General features: G+C 39.2%; 1 protein-coding gene across 11 annotated transcripts in view; it reads right to left on the reverse strand.

Moving 5' to 3' along the window:
* Nucleotides 1-27762, reverse strand: part of NCKAP5 (NCK associated protein 5) — a 405691-nt gene that overhangs the window by 8609 nt on the left and 369320 nt on the right. For 4 of the 11 annotated variants that reach the window (XM_032445915.1, XM_032445910.1, XM_032445912.1 and 1 more), the window contains exons 16-20: nt 22399-22719; nt 20088-20224; nt 18459-18588; nt 15579-15766; nt 13561-13662 (exon numbers count right to left, since the gene is read on the reverse strand). In XM_032445915.1, the coding sequence (XP_032301806.1) occupies nt 13561-13662; nt 15579-15766; nt 18459-18588; nt 20088-20224; nt 22399-22719 (878 nt within the window). Of the gene's footprint in view, nt 1-13560; nt 13663-15578; nt 15767-18458; nt 18589-20087; nt 20225-22398; nt 22720-27762 lie in introns of those variants that run through there. The other 7 variants (XM_032445913.1, XM_032445911.1, XM_015868897.2 and 4 more) reach the window with 6 other exon arrangements.

The following is a 27762-nucleotide window of genomic DNA, read 5'->3' on the forward strand; positions in this document are numbered from 1 at the left end:
CAGCATACTGATGGAAAATGGAATTGCTCTTCAAGAGCAAACGGCAGTTGGCAGTGGGTAGTAATTTTCCTCGCTAGTAATCCTCTTTTGAGTACTGGACTAGATTCACTTCAGGTTAGCCTCTGCAAAGCCAAGGTACATCAACTGAGCTAAGGACAAAAGGACAGAAGGAGCAGATCAGGACGGAGGGATGTTAAACAGCAGGACCAAGAGTGAATCAGCAGTACGAAGACACTAAGTAGTAATAATTCTCCCAGCTATGAGAACTGCCTTGTCATAAGCACAAATAGGCTTGTGATATCTGCAGGTGAGTTCAACGAGTACAAATCTCTGCTGGAAGATTTGCAGAGGAAAAAAGGGGAACGTCCTTCTTCTAAAGATGATTCACAGATGTCATTTAAACTCAGAACTGAGCTTCACGGGAAACAAGTTTCTCATTTTTAGCCTCTTATGAGGACAGCTGGGAAGAGAAAAACAATCTTTCCAGACCCATCAGTCCACTTCTGCAAGATGGCACTTTCAGTCGCCGTGGAGGAACCCCCATATGATGTGTACCTGGTACATGCACGGCAGAATGACATCTCTTCCAAACTCTCACCAACCAGAAATACAGACTTTCTTTACCCTTCAAAAAAGTCTTAATTACGTGCTTAACCCCCAACCCCATTCCAACAAAAGAGTTTGTTTGGAAGCTGTCATTTTGCTGTTCATTCTAGATTTAAATTGACTCCTTGTCAGTGGGCTTTTTCACTTCAAATGAATCAAACCAAAAATCACTGCCCTTTCTGTGACACCTGGCCTCTGCAAACAACTAAAAAAGCTCCCCAGGTGTATCCTCTTATATTAGGAGGTAAATTGGGCCCTCCCTCAATGACAGGTGTGGCTTACAAGATGAAGCTGGGCAATCACGTCACAGGTGGTACTGGCAAGCACTCCTGGAGGCAGCAGAAGGACAGGCTGTAAGCAGGCTGCCTTCTCAGTAGACCTGCTGCAGCTGAACTAGCTGCATGCTGTTTTCTGATCCTGGGCAATGAGACTTCAAAAGTTCCTCTGTAATCAGAGCAAGGGACAGCAAAGGTGCAACTTATGCTGGTTGCGTGACTGCTCTTGCCATCTCTTAAAGTAATATTACAATCTGCACAACTTTCAGTACTCATTCAAGCAAAGCATGAATTACAGAGTGGAAATTTGTGCTTAAGTTCATCTGCAATCAAATCCTACTTAACAGTACAGATACTTACATGTGCTTTCTAAACCTATGCAAACAATTTACCTTTGCTGAAGGGAAGAGAGTTTGAGGGGCAGAGGAACAAAAACTTGGAGCAAAAGTTTTAGATAAAGATTGCAGAACCAAACGGAAGGAGAAATTTTCTCTTGCAACATTTAGTTCATTTCAGTACACCCAGTTATATCAATAAAGAGTCCATAGTATAAGTCAGCTAGAAAATAGATGCTATGAAGGATGTTCCATTTTATGTGGTTTGAATTTGATTAGTGATTAGTCCTGGCAGTTAAACCACATGGGAACAGTAATCAAGGTTTCTCTGCTGCAGTTCTGTAACAACTGGAAAACACTGTTGGCTCGTGTCCCATACCATGATGGGATATTAACCTAAAATCTAATTAATCTGTGAATGAGTTATGGTTCTAGAAATGTAGTATATTATAATCAATTCTAAGTGAGTTCCTAACAGAAGATAAGATGAAGAAAAAGCTGTAAAATTACCAGGGGTTGATAAATTCTGTTTACTATGACTGATGATTTTTAGGGGGGATAATTTTACAATCCATCAAACTTTTGTCAGTTCAAGAATCACGCTGCCAAACGCACGCAGTAAATTAATTTTTAAATTTACATATTTATTAAAAATCTTATTGAAAACAGCAGGAAGTGAGTCCTGTTTGAATAATAAAATCACTTGTTATTCTACTGGAAAGAAAACAAAAAAAAGACCACAACAACAACCAACCTTCTATTCTGATGATTTTATAGTAAGGCAATAATTACAAACAGCGACATGAATTAGTTAACCAAACAATGTATTAAATAGCCAACCAAAAATTAATCAAGAATTAGGGAAAAAAAAAAAAAAAAAAAAACCAACAAAAAAACTGTTGGAAGATAATCAAGTAAAAAAATGTAATTAAAAAGCTGAGAAATTCAAGGCTGAGTTTCAGATGTGCTTGAGGACATGTTTGCTAACACAGAGGCCTGCTGGCATAAGCTCCTAGATTCCTGCAAAGGCTTGGAGAGCTACAGGTGTCTGCTGCATGGCACCCTGCTCAAGGTGCTGGAGAGCTCTGCTTCCTTGCTCAGCTCTCCTAGTTGTCTCATGCTGGACTCATGTTGTGGAAGGGGCCTCTTTGATTTCTGAGTACCTGGTACATGCCTGAATACTGAAGCATGCTTGATTACTTGAGGGCATCCATGTCATTTGGAGCATCTGACACAGTTGTCAGTCACTGGTTGAGAACAGCTCACCTGTGCTGGTGGTGACAATCTCAAGAATAGAAACAGCCTTAAACTAGATTTAGTATTTTGGCCAGTGGAATAAATTGTATATTGATGGAAAAAGTACAGACTGCTGCTAATCTCATGCTTACCAGGTAACTCAAGGCAAGGATACAGTCCTGGGCTGTGACCCAGTAACCATATGGATTAATACAAAAGGAAATGAGAGAGATGGCTATACACAGAGAATCAGCAATTCTTGTCACAAATGCAGACTGCGTATGATATTCCTTTGCCCAGCTCTAAACAATGATCAAAAAGAAGCACAGTGAATAAATAACCAGAACAATGCTGAGCATTGAGAAGACCACTGCTGGAAATGCAGATGGATGTTCCCACAGCCAGGAAATTTATGAAGTGTTCAGCTTGCCTCCCAACTTAAAAAAAATAAATAAAGCAGTGATACATGTTGTGATTAACAAACACATCATTTGGGTGTTATCTGAAGGAACGTTAGTCTGTGATTTTAAGTGTGTTTGCTTCATCCTTTAGACACATCTGTTTCTGGTCAAGAGAACTTCTACCCCACTTTGTTTGAACGAGGCATAGAAAATGTCCTTCACTTGGATCTGGTCAAGGCATTAGTGATTGCAGACTTTCCCTGAGGGGTAAGGAGTGAAAATGTGCTTGACAGACCTTCATCTTTCCACCTTTGCCTTTCCTAGATACCAGCAAGGTTCAGGCTAAGTAGCTAACAGGATCTATAAGGCTGGCAAACACTTGTGCTGAATCTATTCAGGCTATAAAAATCTCCTGTTAGAATGTGAGATGTTTGTTGTGACAAGGCCTTGTTTATTTGTTTTCCAGAGAGAGGAAGCACAGTACAAGTATATGCTGGAAATCACAGTTCTGCAGGGTCTGATCCCCAATTTGGCTGTAAGGAAATCCTTGTCAGGAATGATCAAAGCAGGAATTCAGTGTGGAGATGTGGACTCAGTATCCTGTTCCCATTGTGGGTTTCCTTGCATTGACAGAATATTGTAGCATTTTTTGTGTTGATTTTGCTTTGATTTGTTATAAAGTGAAGGGACAGCCAGCCACATGAGTGCATTTTCTGCACAAATGCTTCAGAAGATTTATTGACCTCTCCAATATAAGGTTACTGCACTATTAATGCTGAAAACTGCTGTGAATACTGGTAATGCAGAACATGTTCCTATGCCTAAAATAGAGATGATAATATTGTTAATATAATAGGCCACTAGGAGGACTAAAATACAACTGGAATTCATGCAGATACACTGTAGAGGTAATATGAACTCATTTTCTGAATGACCAGAGATGGCACAAACAGGAAAATTGGATAAAAATACTGAATAAAGTAGATCCCAAGCTCTATTGGCAAATAATCTGAATATTGATGTTGAAAATTAACAGACATCTGATATTTATTGGAACACAAATCTTTTTTTAAATGCTGGTTTCTTCAACATTTTATATTATTCAGTGTTTGGATTCTTGTAAGAATGGAATAAAAATGTTGGCCATACAGGCTTTGTGAAGAGCTCTGCACGGGCAGCATAACTGAAGGCAGCACAGCTCTGCTCATGCAAAACTCACAGCAGGATCAGGGTGCAAGTTTGTTTCTCATGTTCTGAAAGTTCCTTAGCAATGGTAGCAATGTGGTTAGCTCTTGTGGTGCAAGACCCTATCTTGAGTGACAGCTCCTGATGAATATATTAAGTGATTATTTGCTTAGCATCACTATAGGGCCCCATCAGTGCCCTCAAAGCATTCTGCTGCAAGTACTGGGTTAAATTCTAAACGCGGCTGAAGATATTTTTTTATATTCTTTATTTTAAAAAGGGGAATTTAATAGCAAAAGAGATTTAGCGATTTGGACAGGCAGCCAGAACATTGCTCTGATCTCCACAGTCCTGCACTCCTAACTGCTAAGCTCTCTGTCTGAATTTGAAAATTCATTCTTTTTCCTTTGCAGGCAGAAAATTCTCCACGGAAAGACAGAGGCAGAGGCCTGTATTGTTCTCTTCACTAGAGTGCATCTGCAATGCTCCTCACTGTACAGGACCTGGCATTTGATTCAGTGTATGTGGTAGTTAATCAAATGTTTTGCACTGACTTCAGTAGACTTTGGATTAGACTCTTAATGCATTAGAGAGATGAATTATTTAACTTACTGAGTTCCCCTAGAAACAAAATATTGAGCTGCAAACAAAGCTAACAAACACCAAATGGGATACCATCTGCTGCAATGAACAAACCACAACCAGTTTCCCCCATGCTTGAGAGTCTTCCAAAATGAAATTTGAAATAGGTTTGTTAAACTCCCAACTGTCTCACAAAATTGGCTTAGCACAGGTTAGCAAATGCTAATGCCACGAGCAACAGCAAGCCAGACTCTGATGTATCAATTGGAATTGTCTCTAATTTTATTTCAATTGGATGCCTCTGTCTGAAAACTCAGGGGATTTCTGCTATCCAGAGCCTATGGAGCCGATGGAGAAGTTTCCCTTCATCCTCTGTGTCTTAGGGCTATGGATACTGACTAGTTTCTTTCCCTGAGTAAATATGCATGGTAATTATCAACAATGATTCACTCATAAATCTGGATCCTTCTAGCCTTTGATGTCCAGTCTCCATACCAGATAACCTTCTGGGGAGCAAGGTTCAGAAGTGGAAGAAGTTCTGTCTCTTGCAGGAAAGGCAAAAGCTACCTGAAATCCTGAGTCCAAAGTATCAAAGTCTGTGGCCCTGTTGAGTGTGTAGGCTCTCAGGCACTTTCACAGGGACACAAGGACAATGCACTGCATGTGGCACCAGTGGGTGCCATCAATGTTAGCTCCCATTCCACTTACAAAAACCACACACACTGAGAGACCAAGTACTTATATGTAACATGAGAAAAAACACATGAAACCAACAGTATTTGCCCTGCAGAATGAGACATGAAGATAAATGTCTTTATACCTAAATTTCCTCTGTACCCAGACAACTTCATCTTCCAGTATCACCCCAACAAGCGATGAAATTACCAAGAACAAATGGGACCTTGGAAGACTATTCAAGTCTTTATCCGATAACAAGAAAGGTTACAGCTCTCCACATTACTCAGCTGCTTCAGATGGTGACTGCTGTTCTTTGGCTTGCTCTGCTGCCTCTGTTTTCATCACTGTGCTAATGATGGCATAATAGATTCCATTTTTTCTTGCAATAGAATTCATTTATAGAAACACTGTATTATAAAGTTTGAACTCTTTGGTACCCTGGCTTGTTACAGTGGTTCTCAAGAACAAGAAAAGGATGGATGATGTTCCAATAATAGTAATGGTAAAAATATTCTGTAAAATGATATAAAGGACACAGTTACAGCACTTTCTACTTGCTCATACTCTAATGGTATAGAAAACGCAATTAAAACATGGGCTTAGAATTACAAACAGTTTCATTACGATATGATCTTAGCTGTAACAATTTAGGACCAGATTAAACAAGATAGAGTATTTGGCCTTCCCTTTAGCCCATGGGAAATTTCCTGCTGAGGTTCTGTCACACTGCCCACAGAGCCAATGTACAGCAGGAGCAGGAGGATGCTACTGGTCTGAATTCTGCCTGACAGAGGAAGAATATCTAAACCAATTTTTGAGCCCCTACGTAAACACCATTATTTTCACAGGATCCATTATGCAAAGCTATAAAGAAAAAAAGCTGCAGATTTCTAGCACCCTCAGAAACTGGGCAGCCAGTGTCTAGATATGAATTTAGGTACTGCCATTAGGAAATAAATGAAGCTTGAAAAAACTGGCCTGCATTTGTACTGATTAGGGCTGCAGGTAAGGGTGCATTTGGCAGCTAGGCTACACAGGGCAAAATAATGCTTGCAGTAGTGACTGGGAAGCGTGTGCTGGCTGCTTAGCTACTTCTATTCATCAGTTTCAGGCACTGTCTGAAAAGCATCTTACATAGGCTACCAATAAGCCTCCTAGCCTGGTAACTTCTGCATATTCCATGTCTTGGTGAATTTTAGACACTTACGTTATTAGAAATATCACAGACTATTAATGCATGATTAACATTTGAATTTTAAAATACTCAGCAATATTAATATATTCATGTTTAATTTCTCTGTTCCCACCCACCTCTGCTATATATTCTTCATCCACACAAATCCATTTAATGTCTTTTTTTACAGTTGGATCTATACTGAGTACTCAATGAGTAAACTTCTAAATGTTTGACTGATGAATATTCAGACTTCTTCAAATAGTCACTTGGGGCTATAATTACTGAGAATAAAACTAGAGGAGGTAAGGAAAGTTCTGAAGGTCACAGCTTTTTAGAGCTTCCAGAAGTTTTGGTGACCTCTATCAGTGCTCAGGGAAAGACTGGGGTAGCCCAGGCAGTACGGGATGCTGAGCTGTGTGGATGTGTCCCAGGGCTGAAAGGAGGGCAGTTTAGGCTGGGGGAACTGCAACATGATACAGAAGCATACAGCACTCAGCTTTCATGGAAGATAAGTAGGTATTAAGGTGTGTAGCTGAATCTCATAAACATTCTAAACTTCCCTATGTCACCTACTGCTAATACATTTGCTAAATTCCATGTTTATTTGACCTACCAAACACAAACTTTGCTTTCCATCAGAACAACTCCACAAGGTCTGGAGTTCATGTAACATGGACAAAATGCAGTAAGAAACAGAATATTTCCCTTCTTTATGGCGCTTACCATAAATGAGAACATTTAAACTTAAGAAAATACTTACCTTGTCTTTTCTGTCAGAATGCAGACAGTCTCAGTGTCACATTGCATAAAATCAAATATAACTTCTTATTTAAAGAAAAGGTGAATCATTTTGGGGAGATAAAAATAGATGGTGGAACAAACTGTAAACACCAGCAAGCTATTGCAAATCATTTTTGCAAATAAGCAACATAAAACTTGCCTTCTTTTCACAGAGTGTGCAGATCAGGAGATTACTGCCCATGCTCGTATCAAAACAAAAAGCATCCTCTCAAAAAATCCTGTTTACTAACACATTTCCAGTGTACTGCTACAGTGGCTGCTAGGATCAGCTGTGCAACTTGTCCTCATGTATACTGCTCAGCACAGAACACTCATACTAATGGATTGATCATTCCCTACCCTTCCCTTCACGATGTTTGAGTGCTTTATGCAAACACATCGCTGTTATAGATGGAGAAGGCAAGTTTCAGCTGGAAACGCAATTCACAGAAGTATTACAGCATTATTCATCTCATTTAACTCTGCTAATCAGATGCTCCTCTTGGAGTGAAAATATTTTCCAGTCTCAGAAAACAAACAGCTCACTGAATACCTCTCTGCCTTACTGCTCCTCTCTCGATTGACTCAATCCAATGTTTATTGAATCCAATTTATTTTTAGCTTTTTATTAATGATATCATTTCTACCATTACTACAATTACACTGTCTTACAAGCTTACTAATATTCATCATCTACTGCTGCTACTGTGCCCTGGATTCCATTTTGGCCGACAGTATTATTATTATATTCCAATTCAACACAGAGAAATGAAATGAAAGCTTTATTTCCAGAGGACCGACGAGTGCCTGGTTACAAATGGCAGAAACATCAGTGCACTTTGGGCCATTCTGCAAACCACAGCTGCTCCATCTGCCAAACTTTCGCGCAACAGCTCAGAACATTTTCCACTCAGGGAAATCAGCTTGCAAATGATTATTCTACTGAGTACGTGCTTCTGGTTCTTGTTAGAAGAAAGGATACACCTAGTTAAGCCCAAGAGCCACAGTGTCTATTAAATCCTTATGTAACCTTGAGTTTTGTAGGTAAACAGACAACTACAGTGCTCAGTGTCTGTTCCTGCAAGGCAGCATGCAGCGCAATGCAAAGGCGTGGGTCAGCTCTCTGCCATGAGTTACCATGGGATCTGGCATTACACGACTGTGCCATCAGCACCAGAACTGCACCTACGTGCCTGGGATGCTTCAAGTCCTTAACTTTCCTACTGGAGCTCCAGCCTTTCACTTCCTCCGCATCTTCTTTCAGCCTCACATCCCAGTGATTCTCCCGCTAGCCTTGCATGCCATGTGTTCTAAATGTCATGCAGCCTGCTGTGCTGTGCCAAATGCTTCACGTCCCTCACCAATAGCCAAAGACTCTTTTAAAACTCGGTGCTAAAAGACATCTGAGTTAAAATGCCGCCACCTACCCATCCCCATAAATACACTAAACAAACATAAAATAGGGAGAACTTTCACACCAGCTGGAGGACTAGTCAGAATGGGGTTTGGTGGCTCAGTACTAACATTATGGAGTCTGTTACTGTTAGAACTACATCAGCTTTTTTAGGTTATAAAAGTCCCTTGCATGCTATTTAAATTGCTTTTCCTTCAGTGGACTCTCCCTTACATATGTCCTTTTCCCTTGCCAGAGCTTTTTTATGTTTAATCAAGTTATAGAAAATGTTATCACCCTCCTTGCTGCCGAACCACTCTCCACTGCATGTTATTTTTCTACAACTCTCAGAATTGAAAGAAGCTTCACTTGCTTCACCTAGAAGGCAGAGGGAGAGAAACGAGTCTCGGTATAACTGCAGCTTTTTACTGTTGCCAAGCTAGTTCCTCAGGCTAACTGTAAGAATGTTCTTCCACACTACACAACATTTCTTTTAAGTGATACACGTCAAGTGAGTCTTTGTCCCAGGAGACTGCCTAGCAGTCTTCAAATTGTTTGTTTTGCTGTCTCTTCACTTCACTTGTTGGAGGCGACTTTGATGGCAAGATATGAGGAACAATGAGACCTGATTAGGAATATAAGACTGGATAGCAGATCTTCGGGTGTGAACCTGCTCTATGGAAGGGAAAAACATGCAAAGATGTGGGATTTGTTGATGTCTGGAGACAACCTCGCCTATTTCCGATTCCCTATTTCCCCACGCTGAGTTGAATCAGGCTTGAGGCTAGGAAAAATATTTTTAATTCTGTAATACTCCCATGGGTGATGTGGTAAAATCTGTTTTCTTATCAGATCACGCTCCTGCGGTTTTTGTCACTTATGTTGTCAAATACTCCTATGAAATTCCCCTGACAAAAGATCTTACATCAACTTGGATAATTACTCAGACAGTCTTTGCTTTGGCGGAACAAGCTCTGCATCGTTCATCTGAGGATCACACACCTTCACTTAAACAGAAGGGAAGGCTTGCAGCCCTCAGCCCTAAGGAGGGGGGTGATCGTTCCCTTCTGTCTTAAGCCTGGCAAGGAAAACAGCAAAAAGGAGGTGCACTTTGTACCTCATAAATAAATTACACAGTCATACAATTGGAGCACAGAAATGTGTAATTTCTAGATACTTTCAGACACTGGCAAAGGACTCCCTTTACCTTCTATTCATTTCCACTATAATACTTCGTAAAACTTGCTTCAAACTCTCTATTTGCAATAGAATGGCTCCTACCAACTCAGTTCTGGTAAGTGGAAACCAGAGACCACCGTGCATGCCACATTTAAGGAATGTGAGGTGCAGGCTGTGGGTCCTGGTCAGCTCAAGCATAAGGCTCAGAACCGTGCCAGTCTCATCTGGGCAATGCAAACCACTCTGCCTCCAAAATTGATGTGCTGAGCCCTAAATGGACACATGATGGGCAGTTAATCCTTTCCTTTGTAGCACTTAAAACTGCTGCTGGATCTTCTCTACACACCCTGCGCTAATGTGCTCTCCATTTTGAAGATGACATGCAAAAGCATAAACACAGTAAAAGTCATTTGCAGCTCTTGTGATAAGGAAGATGAAAGGATATCTGATCCTGAGTGAATGAGACCATGTGGAGCTAGGCTGGCCTCACCTAATGTCTACATTAATAAACCACCTCCCTAAACTTATGCACTGATTTGATATACTGATTCCAAGCATGAAAGAAAAGCATTGATCTTAAAACAAAGAAGTCAGAGAATGATTGCAGACTTATTCCCTATCTACAAATCTTACGATGGCAGCATCTTTCTCAACATCTTAGTCTCACTGGGCCTAGAAGAGGAAACAGAACTGATTCCCTCTGTGCCTGATCATTCTCCTCTGTCTTAAGTTCTGTAAGGAAAACAGCAAAAAGGAGGTTCACTCGGTGCATCTCATTAAAGAATTACAGACACACAATTAGCATGCAGAAAACCATTATTTCTAGATACTTTCTGTCATTGGCAAAGGAACTCCCCTTATTTTCCATTAATTTCCAATATATTATTTCGTGAAACTTGCTTCAAACTCTCTATTTGCATAAAAACGCTGCACAAAATAAGTTATGACCCAACTCATCTACAGCATTTGTTGTATTTGGTTTTTTGTAACCTGAGGTTAAGTATCGCTGTCCCCACTTCACAGACACTGAAACTGAGCTCCTGAGATCAAGCAGTTAGCTGGAAATTACGCGGCGCTGCCCCAGCTGCACGAACTCTCATTAATATACAACAGTGTAATCAAGGTAATAATTTAGTGCTCGCCTGAGGGTGCAAAGAGATTTCACTCTCTAAAATACAAATGGTAGCCACAATATCTGCTTTTTACCAGCTCCCCACAAAGACAACCCTGGAGCAAAGTTTATCTTCCCAATTTTGGGTTAGAAGTGTGGTATCTAATGTAAGATAGCTCAACATGTAAGCAAGTAGATAGTTCCATGGGTTGTAACTCCTTCCCACTTGAAACTCTTAGGATGCAGCTCTTCCCAATCAACAACTTGGTACAAATCACTGTCTCCGTCTTTTTATTGTGATAAGCAGAATCCTTCTCTAAGCACATTTAGTAATGTGGAAAAGACAAGTGTCTCCCTTAAACTGCCGTGGACATTTAAATATGGAGAGCCTCTTTAAAGAGTGTCTCCATAAATAAGATAGAACAAAACAACTACAAAAAATGATTCAGAGAACCCAAATCAAGCACCCAAGCTTTGCTGGCATGTTCTTCAAGGGTTGCCTAAATAGGTGCACAGTGTGAAGTGTGCTCACTGTGCAGCCAGTTCAAGCCTTAGCTCACCACTTACTGATCTCCATAGGAGACAAGTCTCAAGCAGAAGAAGCTCATGCTTTTGTTTTCCCCTTACTCTTATTTAGTGCAGCCAGCAGAGGTGTCCAGGCTGCTTTATCAGCTGCTGTAATTCAGGGATGCTGGATACATCCATCCCAGCTTAACACTCTGGGATCACAGAAGATGGCAAGTGGTGTGCAATTACCAAACATCCTTATTACTGTTACGAGTCCTTTTGTGGATACTCCACTTTCTTAATATGATACATTTGAAGGCTTGTGAGCACAATCAGACAACCATACAGCATTAACTCCCAATCAGCTTACCCAGCTGTAAAAAACCCTCAAGTTTATCTGGGAATGCCGCCACATCAGTCCCAATTGTGTGTGCAGCCAAAACAGTAGGAATTTCTCTAATCTCTCCTTTTCTTGTATTGGCCAGCATGCTCTAATATCTACTTGAATTGCAAGACATGGTGATTTGAGCATTAATCACCATCAGTCATTTGTACAATGCAATAAAATTCTGCCATGTTGAGTCACAGCATAACTTCATGTTGTATCTCCTCAGCTACTGGAGCCAGCTGGTTCAATTGCTGATGCAGTTAACTCAGCAGGTGTGATAGAAATGTTAGAATGCTCATGCATGTTGTGAAAACAGAGGGAAAACAAGAGAATTTAGAAACCTGTGATGGGTACCACACCCCCTTCCATAAAGGATGTTTTCTTTATCAAGTTATACCTTGAAATATAAACAATCCACAGGCTGAGGGAACTGGGCATGTTCAGCCTGGAGAAGAAAAGGGTGTGGGTGACATCACTGCAGCCTTTCAGTATCTAAAGGGAGCCTACAAAACAGAAGGTAACTCTTTGAAAGGGCAGATAATGGCAGGACAAGGAGAAATGTTTTTTTAAGTTGAAGGATGACAGATTTAGGTTGGATGTCAGGGGGAAGCTCTTTATTATGTGAGTCATGAGGTGCTGGAACAGCTGCCCAGAGAGGCTGTAGATTCCCCATCCCTGGAGGTGTTCAAGCCCATTTTTCATGGGGCCCTGGGCAGCCTGGCCTACTATTAAATGTGGAGGTTGGCAGCCCTGCACGTGGCAGGGGGGCTCGAGCTTTATGATCCTTGATGTCCCTTCCAACCCAGGCCATTCTACGATTCTGTGATTCTATGATTCACATTACAGAAAAGAAGTATGGAACAGTTGGTTAAGGACAGAAAAGAAAATCCATTATTTGTGTTGCTTTGGGATCATAAGGATGATTGAATAATAACACTTTGACCATTTCCTTTATTTCTCCAAGGGAACAAAGAAGACAATAAAAAGTCTTGTACTGGTTCTCATTTGATCATAAAATAAGTGAATAAACAATAGGCCTGGGCAAGGGAAATTCATCTTGTTTTCTGGATTTGTTTTCCTTGTCCAGAATACTGCAGTGTACACAAGAATGACATTGCTTCAAAATATGTTTCCCAGGTCAAAATAAACGTATCATCAAATTGGCGGTGAGAAAAGTCAAGGGAATTTAAGCACAGTGCTCTTCAAGACTTTGCAGATAAGGAACTGGAACAACAAATACTTCTTTCAATGTATGGAAGCCTTTGTGATTCATCAAACTGCCCACTCAGTGTCTCCTTACCACAGGAACTGCCCATAGATCATTTCTCCTCTGAAGTTCCTTCCGTGCGGCACTTTTTACTGATTAAACTTGTGTCTATAGTTTGGGGGTAACACTGGTGAATGTGGGAAGGAGACATCCCAAGTGACAGCCAGCCTGGGCAAGCACAGCTCCTGCCAGAGTGCCTCATTAGAGCACCCAGGCTGAAGCCACTCTCTCCCTGGTGCTGTACAGTCCAATTTAATTGGGATAAGGGACTGACACAGCACATTGCTCTTTCGACAAGCAGAGTAAACTCATTCTGTCCATCATGGCACTTTTGGGTTTTTTTATTTTTTCTTTATTTTAAGGCTTAATAAATGCTATTTGGGAAGGAAATCCAAAGCACGAAGCATTTCATTGTTCAAAACACCAGATATTTAGTATGAAAGCTGCATATTTTTCTCACCTCAAAATTTCTCCCTTTCTTTTTCTCCAGAGCTGTTGACCACAAGTGCCTCAGGTTCTGCTGTGCCCCATTCTTATGGGAAAAGTTCCAGAACATGCAGTTCTAATTGAAACAGACAGTGGATCTTCTCAGGTTGGACAAATTACAGCTGAGATAAATTTGCCATGCTGGTTCAAACAAGGAGTGTAGGGCAACCTGCTCTCCATGGTCACTGCTTCTCATTTGTCATTCTGGAAAGTTTAATACTAATAGGCAAATCCCCAGTGCTCTATTGAGCTTCTGCTGTTCACTGAGAGGCAATGCTGTTTTGAGAGCTAGTTCAGACCTTTAAAGTATTCTCAAAAGGCCCCCACCACAATGCATGAAAAAATGCTTGTGCTGAGTTATACCCGTTGCCTTCTACCTTTATGATGGACTTTTGCAAGGACCCTAAGGCCAATCTAATGAGTTTTGTTTAAGTTTTGGTGCTGACTGGGTACACTGTAGAGATTTGTCCTGCACAAGAAATGCATAAGAATAAAATAAAAACAGACATGGATCTGAGCAACTTTCCTATGGTGGAACCATATCTGCTCAGTTAATAACAAAAGATAATGGCCTTGAGAGGGCAGAAATGCCTTAGACACACACATGAACACACTTCCATAATTCATCTCATCTGCATAATTAAGCTATGAATTTCTAAATGCTCAAGACACAGAATTAAGTGGGTGCTCATATTATTTTCTTTCATCTATCCCAGAATTCTTCTACTTTTTCTTCTACCTTCTCTCTCTCTCTCCTCTCTTTTCTTCTTCCCAACTAGGAAACCAGATTCTTTACAATTATTCTTTCTATTATGACTAAAATATATTCACCAGTGAAATCTGGTTGATCAGGAAATGAGGCTGATGCATTTCAGAAGTTTGTGAGTCAATTTAATATTGAGTTAAGTGGGACTTTTATGCCAGCAGAGTTGGAATAAACAAAGGCACTGCCAGTTTGTGCCACACATTCCTTCTGCACATTTGGCCTGGATTCCTGCAAGCTGTAAGGCTCTAACTTTGGTTAGAGTTAATCACCTCTGAAGTTACAATGCACAGTCATTCTCTGAAGCTGAAAAATGGGGTCTGGGAAGATATATATATCTTTATAACTCAAGGAATTGAATTGTTATGGTACCAACTGCAGATCTTTCATTATTTTCTGCTACAGAATGTGGATATCTTACATGGAAACAAAAGAATCTGTATTTAAAAAGAAGAAAAAAGAGCTGGGGAAAGAGCCTGAACATGAAGGCAAAATGGAACCCCATGGCTGGGTAACTGTTTTCAAACAAATAACCTCGTTAGAGCAAACGAGAGACCAAGTGAGAAAGGAGTGTGAGAAAACAGGCTGAGAGGGTACTTCTCAAAGATGCTGAGATTACATTTTGTCAGGGTTAGCCCTTCCAGTGACAGAAATAACAAGTGGGGTCACATGAGATAAGGGGAAAAAAAGAGAAAGGTTTGTGTTTAGCAATCAAGATCCACTGATCAGATTAGGACTGATCACTAATAAAATAATGCTCAAAACCCTCAAAACAGGAGTTTCAGAGCTCACATCAACCATGTTTCAGCAGAGAACAGAAGACAGCTGACTTCCATAGCCTGTTTTCATTCAAATTTTTACAAAGCTACTTCAGATGTGTCATTCATTCATTTACTGCATGTTGTGCTACACATAACAGCTAACTTGATGTGAAAGAGTGGTCTTAAAAGATTCTGTGTTTTCTTGCTAGCCTTGAATATCAACTCCTTTTAATAGCAGAATGCTATCCCTAGCCTGTCTCTACTTGTCAATTTTGGAAGACTTTAACATACAAGCATCAAAATGTAACATCCCATTCTAAATATATTTAGATCTTTACTCTTCTGCAGGTCATGCTGTTCTTCAGTCTGCCTGGTTTCAGTAATCAATCAACACATTGAAGAGGAAACAAGAAGCAAGTAAAAACCATGAAGAAAATGAGATGCAATATAAAAATCACAGTAACTCACCCTTGGGCTCTCTTTGCCTTTGCTGTCTTTACCGGAAGGTCCACTCAGCTGCTCAATTAAACTGAAATGTGTTAATTGTTCAGGTCCATCCTCTCCAAAATGGCCATAGAGACTGTGCTGATATAAGTCCAAAATTGACATCGGGTTCCCCAGAACTGACTTTCTATGCTTCTGTTTTTCCTGCTCAGCTGTAAAAGATATTAAAAATAATGTCATTACGGCATATTTACTTGATGAAATGCAGCCTAAATAAATTGTCATGTAATTCTACAATTTCTTTATTATTTTTTTTTAAATATTTTAAGGTATTTGGAATTCAGTGGTAATAAAAGAATTCCAGTACTGGCTGCTAACTCTGCAATTGATACATCTGGAAAGGACTGCTCATATGTAACACTCAGAGTGAAGGAGACAGCATGAAATGGCTAAAATATTTTTTCTTTTAATATAGAAAATTTGGTTAACTTGGAAGGACTGTTCCATTTCTTTCTTTGCTGTACATTTTCATCCTCCATTCTTAATAGCCTTACAAGGTAGACATGCTAAGCTCCTTTTTAATGTCATTCCATTGGACTACTGATAATTCTTTCATTGTAACCACATTTTTAGCCAATGAAAACAACAGTATAAAACATAGTCTAGCAAGGTTAAGAAACAGGCCCTACTCATTTGTTATATATCCTACTGTAGCAGAAGAACATTAGGAGTACAACCCCAGCTTCCAAAGCCCAAAGATAAAAACTCATACTTAAGATCAAAACCAAAGAAATTTTCTGCAGCTTCAAGAAAAAACACAGGGGAGAGAAGCTTGAATGATCATTAGGCTCTTTCCTCACAGTTTTTGTTACACAAACTTCAATTCTATCTTGTAACCTATAGCATTAGAAGAGCCTCTGCCTCCAGTGCCTCTCATAGAATCACATCAGAACAAAACCTCCATGAAATTGGAATCCAAACATTCTCATAGTTGAAATGAAAGAACCTGGAACATTTGGCTTATTCCAAGCTATTCTGCTGACTTTTTCTTTAATGCTGGGCAATGCACTGGGAGTCTCCTCCAAAGACCACCAAATCAATGAAACTCTTATCACTGGTTTTCAACAACCTTTGCATTGCGCTCTCAGTCTACCAGTCTTCCCATTCCCCACACATAAATGGAAAACGAAAATCACTCCAACATTACAATACTGCAACAAGGGAAAATTCATTAATGTTCTGAGGACTCACCTATTAAACACAGAACTATCTATGCATACAGTAATATTCTCTGTGACTCAGATTGCTACAACCCCCACTTCAGCTTCATGTGGATGTTTTGAGGATATATCTCTCACATGCATAAAGAAGCAAAGATCTTTGAACACAGAATGGAATGAAGTAATGTTAATAATCTGAATGTGGGGACTGCATTTACAGAGCAGAAATCCTGTTCAAGAAGAATGACTGTGGCAGAAATACTTCTGCAATAATGGCTTGTAATTTTGTTTTCTATTTGCCTCAGCCTCAATTATGAATTTCAGTTATTTCACTGGCCCAAAGGTTAGGCATGCATACAAAATTAATGGCTTGCTATGCAGAATGGCAATTTTAAGTTCTGCTTATGTATCACCAAACTTGGAGCCTGCTGTTATTCAATGCAACTGCTTAAACATGCGGACATCCTTATTTTTGCAAACTGTGATCAATACTGGAAGAAATCCTTACCTACTCCTTCGGAAAAAAAAAACAAACCAACAAAACAAAACAAAACAAAAAAAACCACCAGAGAATGTAATCTGTAGCAAGCAATCCTGTTTACTGGCTGAGGTAAATTACTTGCAACATTTCATACAGATTAAAACCACAAACTTACATGAGTAAATTAAGTAAACAGCCTGAGCTTCCTACTCAGCTCTGCCCGTGGTGTAATCACACAAAATGGGTCCTCTATGAAAATGCCAAATGTTTCAGCCTGGCTCCCAGAGGACACTACAGAGCTCAGTGTGCTGCCTACAGTATCTCACTGTCCATGGCACTTCCAATGCAATCATCACCACTGTATCCACTCTAGGTGCTAATCTCTGGTAGGTTAAGCTCACTGCTGTGCTGGGGGTCAGCACAAATCCTCTATATCACTGAGGCACTGCTTAAGCTCTTAGAGTCTCAGTGGTACTGAGACCTTGCACTGGCCTTTGCACTCGACAGAATTTATCAGTGGCAGGGACGGTGCCGGCTGAGCGGGCAAGCAGATGAGCCACACTCTGCTTCCCTCTCAGGGCACACACATCTGCACTGCAGGGTGGCTTGCAGCGCAGTGAGCTGGTGGGCATGTCAAGGCAGTTATTAAACACACAGAAAACTATTATCTCAAGAGCTTTGCTTAGGGTGCTTTAATCTACTGGAATCCAGTAAATTCCGAATTGCTACCAGATCATGCAGAAAGGTTTGGTACTTGAAAATGGGAATGTATATATGGAGTTGTGCATATGCATGGTTGTGGTGGCATCGCAACCAACATCACTTTGATACAGAGGTTGGAATGCTATGGCCTTGATCACTGAGTTATTATAACCAGCTAATAACATTTAAAAAGTAAAAAGATGAAAGAATCTTTATAGTGACCTATACAATTCTGTAATAATGTAACAGAAGACTTTTTACTTACAGTGCAATGATTTATACATAAAAGCCAACAAGTTTAGCTCCTGGTAGCAAAAGCAGCAGAGGACAGGGGAAAAAAGGATACACAAATAGAATAAAAAGCAGTAAAAAGCTAATGGAAATAAGACTGAAGTAAGATCTGGGATTAGAAAGCAAAAAATAGACACTCCAGTGAAGGACATTATCTGTTGCTGAGTCAGAGTGGAGATATACAGTCCTTATGTACAAATGTTCAATTACCTTGTTTGTTGCTCTTTGTTAACTCTACTAATGTCTCCTCTGCCGTTCGAAAATAATTTGTTCCATACTCTGGCTCCAGTTCAGTGTCACTGCTGCTGGCAGAGTAAGTGCACACTCTTAGAGCTCTGTCCTGCACAAATAAGGGTATTGAGATCATTCAGATGATGTAAATATACAAAAATAATGCAGAAGATGGTATTAGGAGTGGAACGCTTTATATTCTTCATGCAATGGAATGGATCATTCAACTATTAAAACATATTTCACTGTTTTAATTAGCCACTTATCCTTCAAGTAAGTCATCATCAAATGCTACCTACTATTGTAGCCTCAATTGCCTACCAAGACTCAAGAGAGTTTTAACATGGATTTTTCAAAGAGTGACATCAATTTCTCCATCTTTTCATGCACACTGCAGCTCTGACTGATGCTGAAGGACGTTCCTTAGGTAGGAAGCACATACTTGTGGATTGGGTACGAGGCCTGAGGAATCCTGCATGCAGCCAAATATGCCCAACACTGCTCATAAAGCAGGGAGAATTCAAGCCAGCTGTAGTGCCAAAGCCACATTCACATACCAGATACAGACACACCAAACCCGACTCTACACGGACCAACTACCAGTAACACATGTACCATATTAACATGGACTGCGGACTGGCAGTGACCTGTTGTACCTGAGACAGGGTGAATATCACACTTATGTCGTTGTGCCTTGGAAGCCAAAGGTGTTGCACTACAGAAGATTCATAGCCAGTTTGCCAATAATATACAAGACAAACCATTTTTCTTTCTGTTTCTGTCCTAAATATCCATAGCATGGACTATACACAAACGTGAACTACTCCAGTCAGTAGTAAATGGATAAAGCAGACACACACAAAAGGTAAGCAATCAAAGGTTTTCAGCCTCTTACTACCTAAGTCCTATTAGCCAGCAGTCTGACAGCTCCCTTGCCTCAACACCTGCTATCTGGAGAAAGTTTTTCTTGCTATTTGCTAACCTGCTGACCCTGTGCTTTTCACAGGCCTTGACAGCCCAGCATTCCTGAATATGAATAACAGCCATCAGCTGTAGCTTTTCCACATGTATATACATTTGTCTGTTCTTTTTGCAGTTTTCATGAAAACGCTGAAGGACAGACAGATGACTGCAGAGATTAACCATCACCACACAGAAACATGTAAGAAGAGAATACTTTCTCTTTCACGATACTTTCATAGCACATCTGCTCAATCACGCACACTACACTACACAGCCATACAGACAAGGAAAAACAGACCTGGGGGGCGTGGGGGGGAACACAACATATCTGAATTTCCAAAGGAAAACAAACAAACAAGATCAAATTTCTCTAAGAAAAACACAGTAAAAAGGCATCAATTTCCTTGTCTACAAAATGCCTCTGCGTTATAATTAATCCTAATTTGTAAAGCATGAGGACAAAGTGCTTTTCAGTGCTGTATTATTAATAAACAACGAGATTGCTAACAAAGGGCAAAAAAAATAATAAATGGAGCTATTAGCTTCTTAGCTATTCTTTCCACTGCATTAAAAACATTCACCACTTCTGATTCTTTACACCACAATACATGTCTTATTTAGTAGATGACATTTCTTAACTGATACCTTTGTTTTTGTAGTTTTCTTGGTGCTCCAATCTGAAAGAACTTTTCTATTTTCTACAGTTTCTTCAGTAAGCTCTAATGAGGTAGAGGTCACAGAACTTGGTTCTTGTTCACTTTGCTTTGCAAGGTTAATTATTCCTAAATTAAGAAAGGCATTATTTAAACTGTAGGTCTCATCACCATCTTCATAAGGGTTTCAACTGCAGTTCAGTAAAAACTGAGGGCTAATCATCATATCTGTATTACATCAAATTATGCTTAGTTTCTTACTGGAATAACTCTAACAATTACAGTGGCAGAATATTATCCAGAGCCTTTCTCCAGTTAACAACCAGAGAGGAAGGCATAGATTGAAATCCCTCCATTAGTTTTGACATATATACTCTTTCAAATAAGAAACAATACACAATAACTTCTTCCAGGCATTGCAACGTTCTGCTTTGCAATTTTATGTTCTCAGAGAGAAAACAGGGTGTTAACATAAATATAATTAGAAGTACCTTTCTAGCAGAAACTCTCAATCAGTTACCCTTTTTATTTGCTATATTTGCACTATGCAAAATCAGAACATCAGAGAAGATATATGGTGCATATGAAATAAAGTGATAATTGAAATTTGGAAGAGAGAGAAGGGAGAGGAAAAGAATCAATTGAAAATACTCTGGTAAAGAATGAATTGACCCTACCCTCTCATGTATACTACTTCTTTAACATCTCTTCATGACAATTTAATTAAGATACAAACTTCACAAGTTTGGTGCAGGGAATATTAACATTAAGATCGGAACAAACTTATTGCAGCTGACTTCTTACGAAGCAATTCAGTGGTTGCAGTTTCTATTCAATTTGTTATAATGACAGTGTTTAATCATGGAGTTTACTCTATAGCACACTGCTGAATTGAGGTCACACATGTGGCTATTCAAGCATGTAGCATATAATCTATAACTAAGATTTCTTTTCTGAATCCTTCTTAGCTGTACCATTAATTAACAGTACATTTACTTAAAAATACTAAAATATCTTTTATTTAGCTTTGATTTGAAATGAGCAGAGCAGACTGCAATGAAGCATACAATGTGTGTTTGCAGCCTATTATACCATTACAACACCACACTGGGAATATTGCTTAATCAACTAGTTCTAAGGCATTTAATTAGAATTCTTCTGCTATGTATCCGATGAACATATAAAAGAGACTTCTTTCCTCCTAGGCTCAATATACATCAGCTCAATAGCAGAACACATATTTGACCAACTTAAACCAAGTTTAAACTTCATATTTAACCTTCCATGTTAATTACACAGAATCTCACTCATAGATACAATATGGACTCATGGAAGTTAAGCACTCACAAGTTTTACAGGGGCAAATATGTTTGTTGACACAGTGCGAACAAGTATAATGCCAATGACACTGCATTTGATCAAGGTAACAACAAAACAAAACAAAACACAAAACACACTCTTCTCCATGAAGTCAATTACTATTAGTGAGTTTTTTTCTGTGTCTATTGCACTGACTGTGAAAAATTGTATTACAAAATAAATGCTATATGCAATGACTGGCCTATATATTAGTTACTCAAATGCATTCAAAATATACAAACATGGTTAGTGTGCATTTGTAAGGGACTGCACTGAGTTCAATGGAACTATGTGCTAATATAAACTTATGTGTTGATGGTTTGCTGGACTGTAAGTCTGTTCATTCCTTTGTCAGCTTTCCTTTTATAGTCCATCGTAAACACATACTTGGTAGATGAGTTAAAGTGAGGTAGTTTACATTGATATAAATAAATATATTTGTATCATGTAGTAAAAAAAATAAGAGTTCCTTTGAGGCCCAGGTCATATATTCAGAATTTATGCATTGAGGCCAAATGAATATTTTGTCTGAATACAGCTTCAAAAGCAAGTCTTTGTGGATATGTCTTTTCTGTGTCACAACATAGCTATTCTTTGTATTGTGCTATAAAGTCTGTTCCTGAACACTGCTGAACATCTGTATTCTTATTCAGTTCAAATTCCAAGGCTGGCATGTGGTTTTTTTTTCAAGTACTGTTTCTTGAGAAAAAGATTTAAGTACTTAACACATTTTTCTTCCTCGGTTACAGATAAGCATTGTGTGTAAACAAATTCCCATATGGCTCAGGTCACAAACTTGTTAACCTCACGCATTCATAAAAGCAGTATTTTCTGCTCTGCATTTAACATTTCTGTTATCAATCGTCATTATTATAGGACTTCTGCTAATCTAAACAGACATCAGGATAAAAATAATGTGATTTTCAGTGTAATTGACATTTTACCTGAGGAATCTGGCTCTGGAAGGCGACTTTGAAAAGGTCGTATACCTTTGGTAGTCATGGCTGGATCAGATGTTGAGTGACTAATTATGCTTTCCACAGACTCCTGACTCATAGATGTTGAAGGCACTTCTCGCTCAAGAGTTTTGGCTTTTACTGAAGGAGCTGAAAGAAGAACTTGCTCAGATGGTGTGAGGGCTTCTGTTTCCTGCTTAGACATGTGTCGTCCCGCAGACCGGTTCCCTGAGTCGGGGAGTGGGAAGGTTCCAATCCCACTGTCCAGTGTCCTCATCTGGCAGCAAGACTCTAAGGCACAGGAAAATTCTGTGATGGGGTTGAGCAAAACAAGTGGATGGCTCTTAAAGACAGTGAAAGGGACTATGGGAGAACAAGGTATCTTCAAGGCAAGGTTTCAAGGAAAGTAAAACATTTTGAATATTGTGAGTATGCTGCTATCTGTTATTTGCATGCTTTCAACACAAGGTATTTATTTAACTGAAAACAATGAAATAACCATTTTCAGGTGCAGTGAGACCAGCACACATCAATATGCTGAGACTGGCCTGCTGCAGACTTAGGATGTGACAACGAATAGGAGGGGGATGTTCTGGAAAGTGAGCGTGGCTATTTTTAAATGACTTACTTTGAAGACCTGCAGAGAGATGTTCATCCAAATGTGAATTCTTAAAGAAGACTTATGAATTTCCCAAAGCTGTTGGTTTCTCAAAGCTTTCTCAAGAAATTGGACAGAAGGTTTGCCTTGTCACACTCTGGTTCAGCACATCCCACTTTGCCTAAGTGCACATTTCACAACACCATGCCAAGGACTTGGTTTGGAAGCAGTGGCTGTGCACAGCCTTCCAGCAAACATTACAAGGATGTCACACCACCTGCCCTAGCATTTTCTGTTCATTCCCACAGATCTGTTCGTGTAAGGAGCAGACAATAGTGAAGAAACCACAGTTCTTCTGAGAGGCATAAAGTTCAGAGAGAGAACAGCACTAACAGCTGGAAAATGGGCATACATTAGGTTACACACCTGGAAACATCCCTTGACAGTGAGATCTGCAGTGTGTGGCAGATACTCCCAAAGGAAGCAGAAGTATTTCTTTTGCTTGAATAATTTAAGGCTATGCTGAACAAAAGACATACTGCAGTGAACAACTGTACTCTAGCAGGAGATGCGGAATATGACCCAATACATCTTCTCTATCTCTACCTTCTATATTCCTGAGTATTGATTTTTTTTTATGATATCCTCATTTGTTATTTAAGTCTGTTGTAGTTAGCAGTCCTATGTCAAGTCATATTCATTATTTTTTCCTCTGCAGTGTCCTAATACTGAGAAATTTGGAGATATTTTTCAGCTCTTGGACAGGCAGTGCTCCAGCTAACAATTATCACTTACTAAGCAAAGAAAAATATAAAATAAGAAAGGACTTCCAGTAGTTTCTTCTTGACCAGAAGGAAAACATCCATACAGCACTGGTTATGTTGGAAAGGCAGAGCTCTTCAGAACAGACATGGAGTAAATTGGAAGCACCACAGATAGGAACATCCTAAAACCAATGATCTGATAACCCAAGCCATTCCCTGTCACTTGGGACCAGGACGTTACAATTAAAATGTACTGATGGATACCAGACACAATTACTGCAAGCACATTATTTCTACTTCAAGTGACTGGCACAAACTAAGTTTGTGTTTGAAGGTAGTAAAGCTGAAGAAGTGTGTATGTTACTAACTGTGACGGCCAATTTATCTTAATATTAAAAGCAAACAGCAACAAGCAGGGCAACTACATTTTAGATACCTAAAATAAAATAAAATAAAATAAAATAATAAAATAAAATAAAATAAAATAAAATAAAATAAAATAAAATAAAATAAAATAAGGTCTCAGATTGTTCTGCTTAAATCAGGCTTTCTCTATCAGGCTAGTAGCAAAGGGACTTATTTTCTACCAAAGCATCATCTCACCTCAGGAAAGGTGTGAAATTCCCCTATGTGCTCACTGCTACAGCTGGTTTGATATTTTCCTCACAGAAGTTTTCAAGTTTTGGCTACAAAACTACACGATTGACATAAATTTCAGCTGAAACATTTGAGTAGGAACCAGAATCTTCCACGGAAAGCAGACATTTTCAAGTCAAAAAATATCAGTCAAAAATAGCTCTGTATCAAGTACAGTTTCACTGGGAAATTTCTAGCAAGCTGTTTTCAGAAGTACCCTTAAGCCTTGAAAGAAGGCTTTGAGAGATATATAACATCAAGTGGGCTTTCTGCAAGGAGTATCTACAACACTCAGAATGAAAGGATGCTAATCCCATCAGTAAAGGAAGACAGAAATCCTAACAATTGTCTTTCTTTAGATAGACCAAGATTTTCTATTAAGCTGACAAGAGTAATCGGTGAACATGTAATTTTTTTTTCCCCTGAAAGACAAAGGGATTATCATTTTTCTACTATTTTGAAACATGCCAAATTATTAATTAATACATTCTTTTTTTTCATAATAATATCTCAAATGTAAGTAGGTCTGTGCAGAACTGCTTGATCAGTTAATAAACATCTTTAAGCTACATGTGGCATTGGCAGGAAGAACTTAAACTACAGATGGCAAAACAGATCTCTTTATTTGCACATCCTTCTCTTCATCTGCAATGCTAAAGCATCCACAAAAAAAAAAAAAAAAAAAAAAAAAAGAAAAAAGAAAAAAAAAAAAAAAGAAAAAAAAAAAGAATGTATTTCTGCCAAATCAGTGTCAATTTCAAGCAAATTATTCCTTTTGGGCTTACATCATCATTTGATCCAATTAGTCAAAGATGAATGCGTTAATGTTTTCTATCTGGATACGAAGCATAACCAGTATGTAAAACTGAAAATCCCTCTAAGACTATCCTAGGTAAAAAATATCATAGCCCTGATATTCCCATAGGCACTGCATTGGTGAAATGGAATAATACACACTAAGGAGCAGTTAATGGGAGGAGGACTGTGCAGTGTGTTTTTAAATGATGAGTCTGCAACTGAACCTGAACGAAAATTAATATCTGCTTAAATATGGGATTATTAGAGTTTACACGTATTTACAATAAAAATAATGAGGAAAAAAGCCCACAAAAATACAGACTTTACCAACTTGTTCAGTATTTCTTCTTCTGCTTCTTCCTAGCCAACCTTTTTTTTTTTTTTTTTCCTTTTTTTGCAGAAATTGCTAACTTCAATATGTCATCTGTCCAGCAGTTTGACAGTTGTCTTCACAGTTGACCATAACCTCCAAAATGTATTTCCTAACTTGAAATATGTAATTGCTGCCCTATTTCAATTCAACACCCCCCCAAATAAGTCAAAACTCAGCTGACCAACAAACCTGCCAACGACCCTGTTCTCCATTCTGACAGTTTCCTGTGGATTTTTCAGTATTTAATTTTTGCAAGAACCACCTCCAATCTCCCTCCAGCATTTAGATCCCTTCCTCGCATACTTGGAAAGACTGGTGGCAAGCAACAGGGTTGTTACAGAAAATAAATGAACTGGAAAAAACCTGGATAATGCTTGAAATTTTGTATTCCACATCTGTCAGAGTCTATTAAATACACAGGTCTACATGCATTCTCCACCTGGGGATGTCCTACAGTTGATGACTGCTGGAATAATCTCTCTGTACTACACTGGTACTTCCTAAAAATCTTTTCACTTTTCACAGTAGACAAGACATTAGAGATAGATATGATTTTAGTCCTTTAGGAAGGACTTTGGAACCTTTAGAATAAAATCCAACTTCTCATTCATGTGAAGAGCAACTTTAAGCTCTGTGAAAAAGGTAATTAACTGGAGCTCAATTGCAACCTGGTGGCCAATGAGGCCAGCCTAGAAATTTTGGGAAGCCATCATGCTTCCTTTATGGCTGTATGTCTCTTTGATTTTAAATCCGTACTTGCCAATCTGACTTATAAATTTGCAACTGTCTTTAAGAAATCCTGATAGATGAGCAAGTCAGAAAAGTCCTCATATCTGATGCAAGGAGTGAATCTAAGATAAACAATGGGTCTGCAGAATGGCAGAAATATGGCTTCTCCATGAATGTTTTTTCCTCAGTACCTTGAAATGCAAAGGTTGGAAACCAGTAATTGCTCACTAAGTAACACCTTATTGGGGACTGCTCATTCAAGGCATGGATGGATGCTCTCCTTCATTTCTTGATGTCTAGTAAGAGACCCATCCTATTGTATGTACAAAATAGCAGAACCTAAAAAGGAGAGTTCGTAATTTACCTAGGCACTGACTGTGGGCTGCCTCAGCCATGCCTTCTTTATGTAACAACAGGCCTATCTCTTTCCCTCTTTATGCTTCAGTTCTCTGTATTAATACTGCGAGCTAATAACACCTCCCTGTTAAAGAATGATACCATAATAATAAAGATCCTAGGACTTTTGCAACCAGTATATAACCACCCTGCAATTGCTTCAATGAACAATGCTTGTGTAGGAATACCCAAATCAATTCGGCCACTAGCTATTTTGGAAGCTGCTCAGAAACTAAGCTGCCGAAGACTTCTAGGAAGCATTACGATCATTATTTTTGCTATTTGCTATCAGAGGTAGCTAAGCTTATTTTAGTTTGGGAACAACTCCATTAGTCCACAGTTACAAAAGAGTCGAGGTCACACTTAGCATCCCAGATAAACAGACTGCACACAGTGCCCAAGAGTGAATTTGCTGCTGGTATTATTTGTCTGTTCCACTGATGGTCTGTGTTCACTGACTGGTGCATTTGAAGCCCTTAAGGACAAAGGGGTGGAATCACTGATTTGCCTGCTCTTAAATAGCTTTTATAAACTGGATCTCAGTTTCACCCACCTTGAAACACTTTCTTTGATTTTCTGCTCCCAACTCACAGGGCTAGTGACAGTGCTTAGCCATAAATGCTCTCCCTGGTAAATACAGACTAATTAATAAGTGCCCAGGAAGCTCTGGGGTTTGCAAATGCAAAGGAGAACATATGATATTTATTTTGTTTATTTTAGAAGCAACTGCTTTTTGTTTATTAGTAGAAAACAAAGCTGAAATTGAAGCCATGTGAATATTAAATGAGGCTTTAAATATTTTTTTTTCTAGTTCTGCCCTGCAGATGGCTTTACTTAAGGGAACTGGCAATAAACACTCAGATATATACCTGCAAACCTGAAACAGACTAATTTTACTTCTTAATTAATGATGTGAAAACTCATTAACAACACGGAGAGCTCTGAGCGACTTTTAGGTAAGCTACAATTTCTACCTTCAATACTCAAGTACAGCTCTTCCAAAATAGCTGAATCACAGTTAAAGCAGCTGCATGGAGGCAGGAGCTGGTGAGAAACCA

The sequence above is a fragment of the Coturnix japonica genome, chromosome 7 (genome assembly GCF_001577835.2).
Source record: "Coturnix japonica isolate 7356 chromosome 7, Coturnix japonica 2.1, whole genome shotgun sequence".
In the NCBI taxonomy this organism is placed as follows: Eukaryota; Metazoa; Chordata; class Aves; order Galliformes; family Phasianidae; genus Coturnix; species Coturnix japonica.